This window comes from Mytilus californianus, unplaced genomic scaffold (assembly GCF_021869535.1).
Source record: "Mytilus californianus isolate M0D057914Y unplaced genomic scaffold, xbMytCali1.0.p SCAF_9, whole genome shotgun sequence".
Lineage (NCBI taxonomy): Eukaryota > Metazoa > Mollusca > Bivalvia > Mytilida > Mytilidae > Mytilus > Mytilus californianus.
In genome coordinates, this window is record NW_026262745.1 from 24,767,443 (window position 1) to 24,782,872 (window position 15,430).

The 15,430-nt window shown below is 30.7% G+C and overlaps 1 protein-coding gene and 1 long non-coding RNA gene across 4 annotated transcripts in view; one reads left to right on the forward strand and one right to left on the reverse strand.

Annotated features, from left to right (window-relative positions):
- The window catches only part of LOC127715307 (uncharacterized), a 156,580-nt gene extending 155,847 nt beyond the window's left edge, over positions 1 to 733 (forward strand). For both annotated transcript variants that reach the window (XR_007988282.1, XR_007988281.1), the window contains exon 2: positions 626 to 733. This is a non-coding gene — a long non-coding RNA (uncharacterized LOC127715307). The remainder of the gene's footprint in view (positions 1 to 625) is intronic.
- Positions 734 to 2,874: 2,141 nt separating this feature from the next.
- LOC127715260 (protein WWC2-like) overlaps positions 2,875 to 15,430 on the reverse strand; it is a 34,653-nt gene continuing 22,097 nt past the window's right edge. Inside the window, exons 19-25 of one of the 2 annotated variants that reach the window (XM_052221288.1) lie at positions 14,530 to 14,778; positions 14,125 to 14,220; positions 12,537 to 12,696; positions 11,953 to 12,026; positions 10,432 to 10,467; positions 8,535 to 8,659; positions 2,875 to 7,670 (exon numbers count right to left, since the gene is read on the reverse strand). In XM_052221288.1, the coding sequence (XP_052077248.1) occupies positions 7,538 to 7,670; positions 8,535 to 8,659; positions 10,432 to 10,467; positions 11,953 to 12,026; positions 12,537 to 12,696; positions 14,125 to 14,220; positions 14,530 to 14,778 (873 nt within the window). In that variant the 3' untranslated portion in view covers positions 2,875 to 7,537. The remainder of the gene's footprint in view (positions 7,671 to 8,534; positions 8,660 to 10,431; positions 10,468 to 11,952; positions 12,027 to 12,536; positions 12,697 to 14,124; positions 14,221 to 14,529; positions 14,779 to 15,430) is intronic. The other variant, XM_052221289.1, reaches the window with a different exon arrangement.

Consider the following 15,430-nt stretch of genomic DNA (forward strand, 5'->3'; position numbering starts at 1 on the left):
TCCCTCCCAGGATTAATGGAGATGTGTCACTAACTTATGAACAACCCACCACCAGGACAATCCCCAACCCAATACCAAGGGGGTGTAAGGACACTGGGAAGTCTGTTATTATGGTTGAGGAAGCTGAAGTACTCTCAACAAAGCAGACTATTGAGTAACCTAGTTAGGGCAGTTGTTGTTTTGTATTTTTTTAGTCCCCTACCGACGAAGTCCAAGGAGACTTTAGGTTTGCACTCTGTCCGTCTGTCCGACAAGTTACAGATCAAGTTCGAATTTTGTTCCGGTCTGATAATTTAGTCCAGAGTTATGGACCATAACTCTGGACCATATCTAATGTTAGAGTACTATGTTAAACCATATTTCTGTACAAAGGGAGATAACTCATTTTTTTAAAGACATTCATTGTTAAATTATTTGAAGAATTTTTTTGCAGGTTTGTTTGTTATTTAGTATAAACTTATTTTCTGAATGCTATATATATATAAAGAATAAATTGCTTCGCTAAGCGCAGCTGTATATGACCGCAAATGTCCAACCCTGAAAAGTTGGGGCCAAAATGGACACAATATTCATGCTTGATACAGGTCTGAATTTGGATTGTAATTAAATTGTCGACACATAATAGGTTTCTGACACAGAATAACTGTAGTCAAAGAACTTCAAATTGATTATATGATTTGAATTTATATTCAATTTTTTGCTTTTGTGCAATACACTATGCGAATTGACACCCCCCCCCTCCAAAAAAAACACACTATGCTGTTGAATATTAACCCCCAAAAAAAAATATTTGAAGAAATTTTCTTTTAATTTCTGAAATATGAAATGAGAAAAATTGTCCCCCTCCAATTTTTTTCACCTCCCCCTTTCCCTTATTCCAAAAAATAATTCTTTCCCTCAAGTTATGGTCAGTATCTCAGACAATCATCATTTCTTAATACATAATTTACAAGCAGTGTAAGGGAGGTAATCAAACAGTGTTATTTATATTGATTTGAATTTTGATTTGGATTACCTCCCTTACACTGCTTTTAAATTGTCTCAATTGTCCTTTAACCAGAAAAACCCTTGTTTTTCCCCTTTTTTGGCCCCTAATTCCTAAATGGTTTGAGCCATAACCCCCAAAAGTCAATCCTAACCATCCCTTTGTAGTATGGAAACTTGTGGTATAATTTCAGAGAGATTCGTACACTTAAACACAAGTTATTGTCTGGAAACTACAAAAATGCTTATTTGGGCCCCTTTTTTGGCCCCTTATTCTTAAATAGTTGGGACCATAACCCCCAAAATCAATCCCAACCTTCCTTTAGTGGTTATAAACCTTGTGTTAAAATTTTATTGATTTCTATTTACTTATACTAAAGTTATTATCCGGAAACCATCTGCCTTCGGACGACGCTGACGACGACGACAACAACGTGATACCAATATAAGACCAAAAAAATTTTAATTTTTGCGGTCGTATAAAAATTTATGAAGAGAAATCCTTTAATTAGATAATAATCTATTTTTATTAATGTATATGTTTCAATACATTACATTGTGTAGATAAATGTTGTTGACATTTTATAGATAAGTTACAAATCTATATTAGTTTGTGATAAATGAAAGAAACAATATTTGGAACTATTAATTATATTTGATTATAATTTGAAAATAGATATACACTGTATTACATCATATCTAATTTTAGAGAACTATTAAACATATCTAATGTTTTTTTCACTCATATAATCAGTTTTCCACACTGTTTTTAGTCATGCTTGAAGATATTGACATGATATTTACTTTTTGTTTACACCATGACAAGTTATAGAACAAGTTAGCATTTTGTTACAGTAAAACGAATTTTTACCTGGTAGGGGACTATGTATTGCCATGCAATACTCTCAGAATGCTTGTTTTATAAAAAGTTGAATTCCTCTCATCTAGCTATGTCATTGTGACTAGATTTTAGTTCAATGTCTTGAGGTATATATAACTTTTTTGAGAATTTTCTATTGCTTTTGGTTCCACTGAATCTATGTTGATTTTTATTTTAACTACTATACCACAGGGGATTTATTGTATATCTAGTCATTTAATTATTATGATGACAATTGATTGGTTTTTAACATCTAGTGGCAAATATTACATATATATCCTACACAACATGATTGTGCAGTATGAATATGAACTAATTCATTTTAAACGTTCTTTGTTCAGATCTGATGAGTCTATCCATTTCCAGCAGATTTTTACATTTAGTTCTTATGTCATGTTGTTACACCACTGTTAGTGGGAGGGTTGAGCACTCGCAAAGATGTTTAACTCTGCCACCTTCTTTGTGTGCCTGTCCGAGGTCAGAAGCCTGTAATTCAGTGGTTGTCGTTGGTTGGTGTCTATCATATTTTGTTTTTTGTTTTGTAACATATCAGGCTTATAGTTTTTTCTATTTGAATTGTTTTACATTTTATCATGTCAGGGCCTTCTATAGTGGACTACATTATGGGTTTTGCTCATTGTTGAAGGCTGTAGAGTGCCCTATACATGTAGTTGTTTACCTCCACTTTATTTGACTTTGGTGGGTAGTTGTCTCATTGGCAATCAAACCACATCTTATTATCATATAGTTCAAAAGAAGCAGTATGCAGGAAGGACACCAAATATTTAGGGGAGATGCTACCACCAGACCACCAAGGCAGTTTTTTTTCAGAATTTTCAAGCAAAATTATGGGAAATGAGTCTGCAATCTTTGGATAGGCATATTTGTGAGCATACAACCATCTCATTCCATCACAATCTTGGACAATGATGTGACAGCAGATCAAAACTGCCAACTAATTTCAACTACTTTTTTTCTTGTATTTGGCAAAAATACACAGACAAGTAATGTAAAAATATTTTGCTTTATTTATGCAAAATATAAATATGACATTTGATGACAAACTGTTGTCCTGAGTATCTTATACAGAGTTTTTCCCCTTAAGTTTGTTTCCCTTTATAATATATTAACAAATTGGGTTTTTTTTTTAACTGTTTTCCAAAAAATATTAAAAATACTCATAAAATCTCAATATAAAAATTTTTACATTCAAGTTTAAAAAAATTATTCTCTATAAAACTTTAAATCTTTTAAAAAGATTTGTTTTTACAGCTCTTCTATAAAAGCATGCAAAGCAAACTTTTGATCAACTTGCTTGCTATGTTTGTTTGGATGTTTGTAAACAAAAGGTAGGTAGTCTGTTTCAGTCTGCTTACTATATACTGGAATTTGATTGGACAATAAACATAACTTCATTGCATGTCAATTCTAGTATATACAAAACAGACTGAAACTCCGCCTACCTATTGTTTGCAAACATCCAAGCAAACATAGCAAGCAAGTTGATCAAAGGTTTGCTTTGCATGCTTTTATAGAAGAGCTGTAATTTCTTTTTCAAGGGTTAATTAACAAAGCTTGCTTTGGACAACTGAATCCATAAACCTCATTACTAATAATATCACATTCTGGCACACAACTAACAACAAAACAACAGTAATGTTACTCAACAAAAACCATGACATTTCTGTTGAACTGATTTATCTCCCCTGGTTAACATTTATTTACACATCAGAAGTGAACAAGTGCTTAACACAGAAATTGACAATGAGCTTTTACAATTCCTTGTAGGTCTCAAATATGAATAACAAATTATAAACAATCATTTTTCTGGTCAAAAAATCATTGAAAAAGGTGAAAATATAGCTTGTTCAGAATTAAAATGAAACTTCTGAACAATTGTTTGTATCTATGGCAACACTATATTTCCAAAGTTGCTTTATCCAGGGCATCATCCTTTTACATACTATTTATAAGTATTCCATTATGTAAGGAAGTATATAATGCAAAGTTGATTGGAATAAACTTGCAATTAAAACAATTCAAACCATTTAACTGATGAATAATATAAAAGCTTACAAATAGTAAATATTTGAACAACTTTATTCATAAAATTGAGAATGGAAATGGGGAATGTGTCAAAGAGACCACAACCCGACCAAAGAGCAGGTAACAGCCCAAGGCTACCAATGGGTCTTCAACACAGACTGTAACAGGAGCTTATAAAAACAAATTCATGTTGAAATAAAATTTGCTCAAACAAAATTTAGGTCAAATTAGGCCATTTGTTTCACAATACACCATTTGAAAGCTAAAAATGAACAGGATGTTCAGCCATTTATGGAACAATAGACCCCATCAAAGCTAAAAATGAACAGGATGTTCAGCCATTTATAGAACAATAGACCATATAAAAGCTAAAAAAAGAACTGTATATTAAGCCATTTTACTACAATCAACCACACAAAAGCTTACTCATAGAATGCAAGTACAAAATATAAAACTCAACTTTATAAAACTTCAAATTTCCTCGGCAAACATCAGCAAAAATATAATAAGTATATCTCAGTAGAATGTCTGAAATATGTGGTCACATTTGAGTAATTACGAACATTCTAGGTCTTCTCCTTGCTTTTTAATATGTTATGAATGCCTCAGGATAAAGTCACTGAAATAAAGACACTAAACACCACAAAATTTAACTCCCCCAACTATTTTCTATATATATCTTAATAGATTTAGCCATAATGTGTCAGGTCAACCAACTTTTCAAAGACTTTTTTTTTTTAAATCAGCTCAACTTTCAATATCAAGGTAATTATATGAGTAAATGAATATATGGTATACATAGAATATATAAAATGAACAAATAAACAACGAATAAATATGAAGTTTGACAAAAATTAATGTTATGTATAAATGATAAATGTTACTTTATATATTGTACATAGTACATTGCATATAATATTCCATCACATTCTGAATGATATAAAAATATTCTACTTACAATGTTTGCATAATACACTACAGACAAATATTAACTAATTTTGCCTTAAACTAAACATTGAGTAAGGTAATACTATATTTACAAATGTTTGACAGACTTTATAACTGTTCTGACAATAAATAAACACGTCTCCCCTTCCCTTGTAAAACTCAAAAATATTGATAGCGTGAATAACAATTTTAAAACATAGTGTACATGGAAGTCAAACTGGGAAATTATTATACTTTACTGTATCATATCCAAAAATCAACATTTTAAATTGACAAAAAAGACAATAATTATAAATATTTTGTACACAAGTCTAAATTGAAATATTGTTCATCAAAGTATAAATAATCAAACAAAATTTTCCTTGAAAAACCTGATAAACTTTACAATTAAGTTCAAACTTTATAAACTTTATAATTTTAGAACCAACTTTATAAACTTTACAATTCTAGAACCAACTTTATAACATTTTCAATGCTAGTTTTAAGTTAATTAAACAGTAATGCTATTATAAGCATCTAGCTTCATAACAAAACTAGCATAATATTTACAGGTAGTCAAATATAGTTAGGATAACCAGAACATCTAGCTTCATAAAAAAGCTTGCTCAATATTTACAGTTAGGATAACCAGAACAAAGCATTTAGCTTCATAAAAAAGCTTGCTCAATATTTACAAATTAGCCTTGATTTAAGGGCAATGGTAGCAAAAGCTTCATGACATAGCTGCTTACAATATACAGCTTTACATACCAAATTAATTCTTTACACATATGTTTATAACAAGTAATTCTTTACACATATGTTTAAGTAAGAAAATCCATTGAGGCATTCAACACAGTGGCAAAAGTGTTTTTTTTTTTTCTAAATCAACTATATATTGGTCATATACATGCTTCTTTCAGAAGCAGCTGAACAAAACTTCACATTCATTACATTATATCGATCAATTGACAATGTAAATATTTAGTCAAAAATTGTTTTTAAAATATAGATTATTGAAAACTATAAAATCTCATTTTTCACAAATTTTGCCAGTGTACTGATTACATCAATATTTTAGCACCCCATATATTCATGATTAAGGAAAAAATAATAATCATGGAAAGAGTAAAAAATTTGACTGACCAGCAGAACAAAATATCACATATAAAATATCTAAAAAACTTTTTTGATTTAACTAACACAAATCATATGTACAAATATAAAGGGTGTATATAAAAGGGAAGTGATCTTTAAAAGATCAAATTTCAAAAGGCATCTGTTTTACGTCAGAAAAATATTGACTGATTCTATATACAAAACCCCGTTAATTATCCAACTCCGCTACCTTATCTTTATGTAAAACAGAGCAAAATGATACCAGTTTTTTATGCGTAGCCTTGTCAAGATATAGATATTTTAATAATCTATAAGAATTTGTATATGAAAGGGACTTTTCAAGGTTCTTATATGTGACTGAAAAATTCGATGTTCAAGCAAGATACTTTCATTGTGAGAAATCATTATTTCATATCCCCTCAAGGTCATATAATGAAAGTCTGTGATATTTATTGATTGATTTAAATACAAGCTTAAAAAGGCAAACTGATTCTTACAACAAGCTCTCACAACCGCTTACTTTTCTGTAATAACTAAAATGATACTAGCAGAAGCTCAGTTCTCATACTAGGCTACTGTACAGTGAAACATTTTTTTTCTTCAAAATTTGGCACAAACATGTCATTAAACTGACATAAAAAAAAAATGTAAATACTGGTACATAATATCAATTTTTTACTACAAAACTAGGATCTAGTACAGGATAATTTTTCACAAAAAAACTTGCAACTAAAATTGATTGTAAGGCTTCAACAATTCAGTAAACCTACAATAATTTTTGTCGTAAGATTTATTGTGAGCCAGATATACCCTGTACAAGTGAAGGGTAACAGTTTTAAGGATCAATTTATTTATGAAATATATGGAATCCTAATCTAGGATTATACACGTGTTAAAAGTATGAATCAGATCATCTAATGAATCTTAACGAATGTTCAATCCATTACAATGTGAAATGAGCCTGAAGATACCTGATATATATTTTCTATTAATGCCATAATAATTTTCTAATATTAAACTACTTGCAAACTATTCTCTGAGGGTATGTCGGTTTGAAAGAGTGTCTATATGCTTTATTTTAACTCAACATATACATATGGTAATTAATTTTTTATCTAGTATTAATCACAAGAATCTAATCAACATTTAGCTCTGAAAATTTCTGTAATTCTAATTCTCATATATATATGTTGCAACATGTTAAACTGATTTCAAATAAATATCTTTCAAGAATACTTGATATCACATTACTCATTATTGCTCTAAAAAATACATATCAATATTCAATATAATGCTTAATCTGGTAACCACATAATGTTTTCAACAACCTTGTATCTCTCTCTCTCCCTTTCAAGTTCACAACCAAAACAACCAACTCTCTATTGGAATAACAACTCGGAATTCTACAAAACGTGGAATGACACACTATCAGCTTCACAAAGAAGCTTGACAACTGTTACAATTAATTGTGTATATAAACACTGACAATATCCCAAATGCTCTGCTGAATCATCGGTGTGTTTTAGACACTGTGTAAGTATGCATTAATTCTTCAGAATAAAAACATTTTAATGATTCCTTTTACACTTCCTCCCCTTTTCTATCATCATCATTGAGAAATTCCTCTATGGTTGGGTCATCAGCATTGTCTGTACTCTCGTTTGGTATTACAGGCACAGTCATGTTAGGTGTGGTGAAAAAGGCCATCTTCTCCCTATAATATGTAACAAAATAAACATCAAGCTTCAAATAATATTTTTATTTTAATCCATTATTGTTTGTCATTTTTTAAGTGCAGCAAAAACTAATTATGTATTTAGTAACTAAATTTTAAGTATGCTCGTTTTTTAGGCAAACCATAATTCTTTATAAGCTGTTGTAAACAAGCATTCTGTGAGTATTGCATGGCAATACATAGTCCCCTTCCGGTTAAAAATTCATTGTATTGGAACAAAATTCTAACTTGATCTATAACTTGTCATGGTGTAAATATATAACAAATATCAAGTCAATATCTTCAAGCATGACGAAATAAAGTGTTGAAAACTGATTATTTTAGTGAATTTTTCTAAGTCCAAGGACCATAATTCTGCACAAAATCATCAGACCGGAACAAAATTTGAACTTGATCTGTAACTTGTCATGATAAAACAATACACCAAATATCAAATTAATATCTTCAAGCATGAAGAAAAAAAGTGTGGAAAACTGATTTGCGGGACTGACGGATGGATGGACAGACAGAGTGCAAACCTAAAGTCCCCTTCAACTTCGTTGGTAGGGAACTAAAAAAGATTGATTGTTGGTGTTTAACGCCACTTTCAGCACTATTGGCTATATACTGGCAGCCAGATTTAATTGGTGGAGGAGCCATTAAATTCCCTATAATATATCATAATGGCAAAAAACAGAAGATGTCATAGAATGGAAATTTTGAGTGTTAAAATGCAGTTGATTTATATATTTATTTCTTTAAACATGTTAAAGTGTTAAGTATCCTCCTTAAGGAATTTCCTATACAGATAAAATGAGTTATTTTTATTCATTTACTACAAATATTTCATAATATAACACATACCTAAAGTTTAAAGCATTTGAGTTTGGACTATTCCGCTTTAACATTTGTACTTCCTTTGTAACCTTCTTCATCAAATGTTGAGCTCTTCTATCTTGTTTTGTTAATGTTCTCTTCTCTTTTTGAACCTTAAAAAAGACAAAACACATTGGTATACATTGGGTGTATTAACTTGTAAGAAAAATGTCTCCACTGGTTTACTTAACTAATAAAACTTGTATGGAACCAAACTCATTTTAAGTCAATGAAATAGACCATAGTGAATTGTAATTTAAGTTCTTAGTGAAACAAACTGGCTGAATTATGTATCTGAAACTAAAAGAAATAATTCTTCTTTTCCATTTTGCTCATTTTATAAATATATGTTTTCGTGGACATTTACAAGGAAAAATCACTGTACTCTTAATCTTTAATATAGTTTAATAATTGTAAACAGGAATTTAGAGAAAATATAAATAGAAATATTTGTGCAATCTTCTTCATAACTGAATATAATGCATGCCCAAAAATAATAAAAGTACAACACATCTTAAGACTATATATCAACCACATATTCAGTTTCTTAAAATGACCAATATAGAAACAATTTTTGCAACTACTATGTAATATATATTCCATAAAAATAGTATAGATGTTGGAAGAACATTGTAAATGTATTCAATTTTAAGGTATATGTAACAAAAAACAATGTCCATATACCAGTATACAGGTAAATTTAGAATAAAATATCACCACTGGAGCAATTGAAAGACACTCAATTAAATCAATTTATGGCAGGTGATCATTAAAATTTTCAAGTAGCAAAATCTCAGATTTCTAATCAAGGACAGTTGCATACAAGGAACCCTGGTAAGGCACTTTAAATTTTCATCTATGGATGGGTGTCAAGAAAAGTGAAAATGGAATTGGCATTCTAGATTTACCTCTATAGGTGCTTACCCCATTTAGAAACAGCATTATAGATAGGATCTTTCCTGGGAACCATGTATGTTTAAATAGAACAGCCCAAATTTGTATTGATAGTTGATGCAACAAAAAAGTGTTTTTCTACCTCTTTATATTAACACTCCATCCCTTGTTCCAGAAAGGGATGCTTTTTCTGAAATAGGCCTAAACACTACAAGGGCAGAAAAGACTGTGAATACACTTTTTTCTTTGATATGAAAACACAGGAACAAGAAGCTTAAACACTCTACACTCTATGGATGCTGCATAGGAAAAAGCAAAATTCTTTTATTGATTAAAGAAAAGAATAGGTGCATAATTTCACACAGTGATTAAAACTGTGCAATTGTTTCGTTAAAATCAAGACAAGATCAATATATATTATACCTCCCTTCTTTTAAGGAGGGTTAAAAATAACCAGAAACTGTTAAGATGAAGAACAACAATAAAAGTACTGTTCCTCTGATATATAGTTATTTCCCTGTGTATATTGGGTATACCATACATACAAATGTGTTATTATGCATATGATTGCATTTATATACATTTTAAGTGAGGGTTGTTACAAGATGGTTTAGTGAACATTACTGGTTTAAATAATATACTGCATAAATGTTGATTTCAAGTTTTTAAAATAAAATTCATATCTACTTATAAATTCGTAAAATTTGTGCATCTGTTGCCAATTAATACAAATTAAAGACTAGCATGCTCATGCTAACAATCATTCGTAAATAAAGAAAATTTAAATCATTCATATCATAACATAAAATTTATGCAGTGTTATAAGTTCTTCATATTTGCTTTAAAATATGAAATATTAAAATATAATTACACAACACATGATCATCATGATCATATACACAGAGAGTAAAAATCTTGACCATGCAATCTTGTACATATATTGGGTGTGAGACACGTACAACAATATTAAAAACATGCTAACAACTCTTACATGTCTTTCTTGTGTTGTCTTAATCATTCTTAATGTCTGCAATATAAAGACCAACTTTGTTCTGAACCAGGATTTCTTAATAAAATCACATTTTGTTTCAAAGCAGTTTATATTTTTTTTAACCTAGATGTCTAGTTTCCATCATTCTAATCTTGAATCAGTTATTTTATTCCATAAGGCTCCAACTCTTGGTTCTTGTCTGCTTTGCATTAAGTAATACCAGCATTTTTATTTGAAATGACATATTACTGTGTGTGTATATGGTAGAGGGTATAACATATCAAGAGCATTTATACTTCTAAAACATGTTCTTCACATTTCAAAATATCAATGGTCTATCATTAGTTTACATTTTTTAGCACAAATTTCAAAAATTCAAAAATGTAAAAAATTTCCCACTGCTTGAAATTAAAATTCATGAACGCATTCAACATCTTGCCAACTATCAATGATATGTTGTAATTTTTTTCTTCATAAACACATCTATTCAGATAATCTCACATAAGAACAATGAAAAATTGAAGTCACTGGATCATGACCGAAAAACTGACCCCATCCACTGCATGCAACTGAGTTGAATGGATGCTAATGCAACAGTTAGTTTAATATCAATTGCCCATTTAATATTTTCTTCTGAAATGAACCTAATCAGATAATATCCCATTATATTACAGATTACATATGTGTCGAGTTTTGTGATTGGATAACAACACAGATATGTCAGTATATATTCAGGAAACTGCCGGGGTATATACAACGTTTTTCACCCCGATTGGAACATCAACAACGTCATCATAACAAACATTACTATGTGACGTAGTCTTCAGCTATACAGAATGTCAGAGGCTCACAGAGGGAAAATAATGACATGTATCCGTCAATAATACGTTTTTAATTTAAAATCACGTGATTTACACATCAAATACTCAATTAATGTCTTAAAGTATTATTACAAATTATTTCACACACGATAAAATCATTTTCACAGCAAATTACTATATCCCTTACGTATGCGGAAAATATAAATACTGCATGGTGAATGTTTAACAAATATCTGGTACTCGAAAAAGCATAAAGGCAGGGTAATCCGTAATATATGTGTAATACAGGTTTCAGAAAGGGTATATAATGTGACATTCCCGGCTTAAGGTTTATATCCCCTTCGCCTTCGGCTCAGGGAATATAAACTCTAAGCCGGGAATGTTACATTATATACCCTGTCTGAGACCTGAATAACATATAATGTGCTGACTTCAAGACAACAAGACAAGAATTACCTATGTCAACAAAAAAAGTTGGGTTAAAAAGTAAGGTGGTCGGTCTCCTTATGGAGACCTGGAAACTTTTTTTTCTCTTGAATGATTTAAGATCAATTTTAGTACTGGGATGACAGGTCACTTAACATTTCCTGAAATAGGGCTATATATAGATAGTGCTCTACTACTGCAAATGCCAATGAAATTGGTATCTTCTACAACAATTTTTGCGTATTTTAAAAAAACAGCGAAAGTTGATACCTACCAATTTATCAGCATCAGACAGGAGTTTATGAAAATGTTCATCATCAGCTAACCATGGTGGTAATTCAGGCTCCCCTACAAATTAGAAAATAATTCAATTAAAGTCTCTGCTTTGGTCAGCAGTTAAATACATGTAATAAAATATTTTTTACAAACAGTCAAATGCAAGCAACATTATTTGCACTTTTCCTTTGCGTTTCATTTTCTAACAATGACAGTCATTCATAATTTTGCTTTGGTTCTGTCTCATTTTTGAAAATATTGAGGTTGAAAAAACTATTTTTTTATAAATTAGGCTGTTAATTTTCTCAATCGAATTGTTTCATATTTTTCATGTCAGGCCTTTTACAGCCGACTATGCAGTATGGGTTTTTCTCATTGTTGAAAGCTGTACAGGTGCCTATAATTGCTTTCATCCACTTTATTTGAACTTTCGTGGATAGTTGTCTCATTGGCAATCATACCACATCTCATTTTTATTTTAAAAATAACATGCCAATAGCTGACCAACACTGTATACAATAACTCTCTGCAAAATGACAATTTTAGTCGCCTGAGAAATCTTTGAATACTTTGTTCACTTACCTTTTGATTTTGCATCTTCCAATAATGTCTTAAGTTGTTTAAGTCTGTTTATTTCATCATGGAGATGGGTGAGTTTTGTCTGAGCCGCCTGTAGGTCAAGTTCTAAATCCAATGATGTACGCGGTGGCAACTTTCTTCCCTTCTCCACAATACTGGGTGGCTAAAAATAAATTTGTAAGAATTTTTAATTTTATACTTACTACTTATAACAAATTTTTCTCACATTATTTTTTTTAAAAAATATAATTGATTATACATGAATTTCACTGGCCTTATCCTTTCCAAGTTAGCAGGTTTACACATGTATACATTTTTTGTAGATTTCTGTAGAAACAATATTGTGCTAACAACTGATTCTCATTTCCTCAGTAGCAAAGGTAAAATAATAAATTTACATTTGCTATTTACATGTATTATAACCACCACAAGAATTTGCTGGTATTGGGTCCAAGGACACAGTTATCATCCATTGATTTCTGTATGTATACAAATATAGTCCCTAGTGTGGACAGTGTATAACTTGCAATTTTTTTCATACACTTTTAAAATTTATTTCTTTAAATTTTATGCATGAAATGTTTAGGGGGATGGAATTACATGCTAAATAAAACTTGGGTGATGAATTTTTTAGGTAAAGTAGTGATTTGGTCCAGTTAAAAAAGGTAAAAAATTAGTATGTCTGAAGCTCTCAAACTGAATTATAAACCAACTTAACATAGAATTGTCCATATTTTGAGTTTCAGCTGCTAGACTTTTCTATAATTTGTCCCAAAAGTAGTATAATACACTGTAAAAATCTTTTTGAGATAGAGCAGGTGCGATTTTTTAATTTGAATTTATTGTCTAAAAGAAATGCACTACGAAATAACTGTGTTCTTGGGCCATTGTTGTGCTAAGCATATCCCAAATTTAATTCAAAGTATCAGAAAACAGGAAATAGATGTCTGAAAAAAGATTCTTAAAGCAGTCACTGGTTACATTTCATCCCTTTCAAGCTGCTGACCAGATATGAAGTCAATCAGTAGTTCCTTAGAAAATTGTGATGAAAGTGTCTGTTGTGACATATGGTCCAACATACAACGAACTAATGGACCAACAGATGGACAAGGTGATTAAAAGATGAGTGGGGTAAAAAAGTCACTATATCACAAACGAACACTTCATCTACCCAATTTGTCAATTTCCACACTGTCTTCATATTCATTTTCTTACACCTATAGAACTTCATGCCCCTTATGCCATATAAGATATACATAAAAAGGAACAATTGTTTTTGAAATTCACAAAATATACATGCAATTGTGAATACAAGTATCGAACTTCTGATTTTATTCGTAATTCTTTTAAATGTAAATCAGACCTCCTTATGATTTTAATCATGTTTTGAGCAGCCAATCCAGTTGACACACTGATAAATTCAAAATAAAAAGAACATTGAAATTCACCATTTTGAAATGGCTACTCCTTATGACTTTCCAAATGCAACTATAGTACTACTAAATATAGCTAGACATAGTATGCCAAAATATTTTGTCTTATAACTATTTCAGTACAAAATGGTTTGTTGCTGCTAATTACTAAAATCTACCTTCTTCCATCTTAAACTTCTGCGCTCCATGGAATGCCGATGAAAGGATCCCTTTTTGAAATTCGGCATAGACCCGTCACTGTCACTTCTGTTAAGCTACAATAAATTAAAATTACCTTTAAATCTACATATCTTAGAAAAAACATAAATTTGTAAATATATGTGCATTGATATTGAATAAGTTCTCATAATTATGACTGTATTTAGGTCAACCTCTTTTATGATAAACTTCTGGAATGAAAATGTGACCTTGCAAGATGGCTTCCCATTAGAGGGATGATTTAAATGAGTTATTAAGAGACTTTTCTGAGGGTGTGCATTAATGAAAAGAGCCATGTAAAGTGAACTTCTGTACCTACATCATGAATTCCATTCTAATGTTCTTTTTGACGCTATCAAGCCTACCTTGCATACATAATTAGACCCTGGTCTGCAGGCTGGAGAGAAGGTCTGTGATCTCCGTATAGTACTACTACGTGTACCGTCTTGTGTTCTACGTTTGATTGGAGGACGATCAGAGTACCTTGCTTCCGTGTTAGTCTCCTTGTCACATCGCACTGCAGAATCATCTTGTTCAATAAAATCATCATTACAAGCAATGTCAACAGCATGATCAAACTCTTCAAGAATCTCCTGAATTTTCTCATTGTAATCCTAAAAATTTAAATGTCCTTTCTTAAAAATTAATTAGCGCTGAAAGATTTAGTAAATCTAAAAGTTTATGCACTGACGATATTTATCATGTTTTTAGAGTAACACCACAATTCTAAAATATAAAGCTATATTTCCTTGACCACATTGTAGTTTTTTAATCTATACATGTAGCGATTATTATCTTTAATTTTGGATATTGTAATGCCTTCTATTCTAGGCAAAAAACTATCACTTTATAAGGACGATTTATTTCATACCCTACATTTCATACTGCATATAAGTGGGCAACCCATCATTGTAAAAGTAATTCAGATATCAAGTTGTTTGCAGTTTCTCTTGTTTTGGAAACTTCAACTAATAGCTAAAAATTCTACTAGCAATTACTCTTTACCCAAACATAAACCATAAAAAAAGGCACAAATCAGCCATAATGCTGCAAAAATTCAATTTTTATTTTCCCAAGTTACAAATGCCAGAGTTTTTTTACTTTCATACTTTTTACTTGACAACACATATCAGTTGCTAACACAAATCTGAACACACATCAATAGCATTGACGACTGATTTTTTTTACCCTCAGCAGAGCAAAAGGGTTGAAAGGACATCCCAGAAAGATTGTTTTAACCATTATTGAAATCAGCAATAACTTATT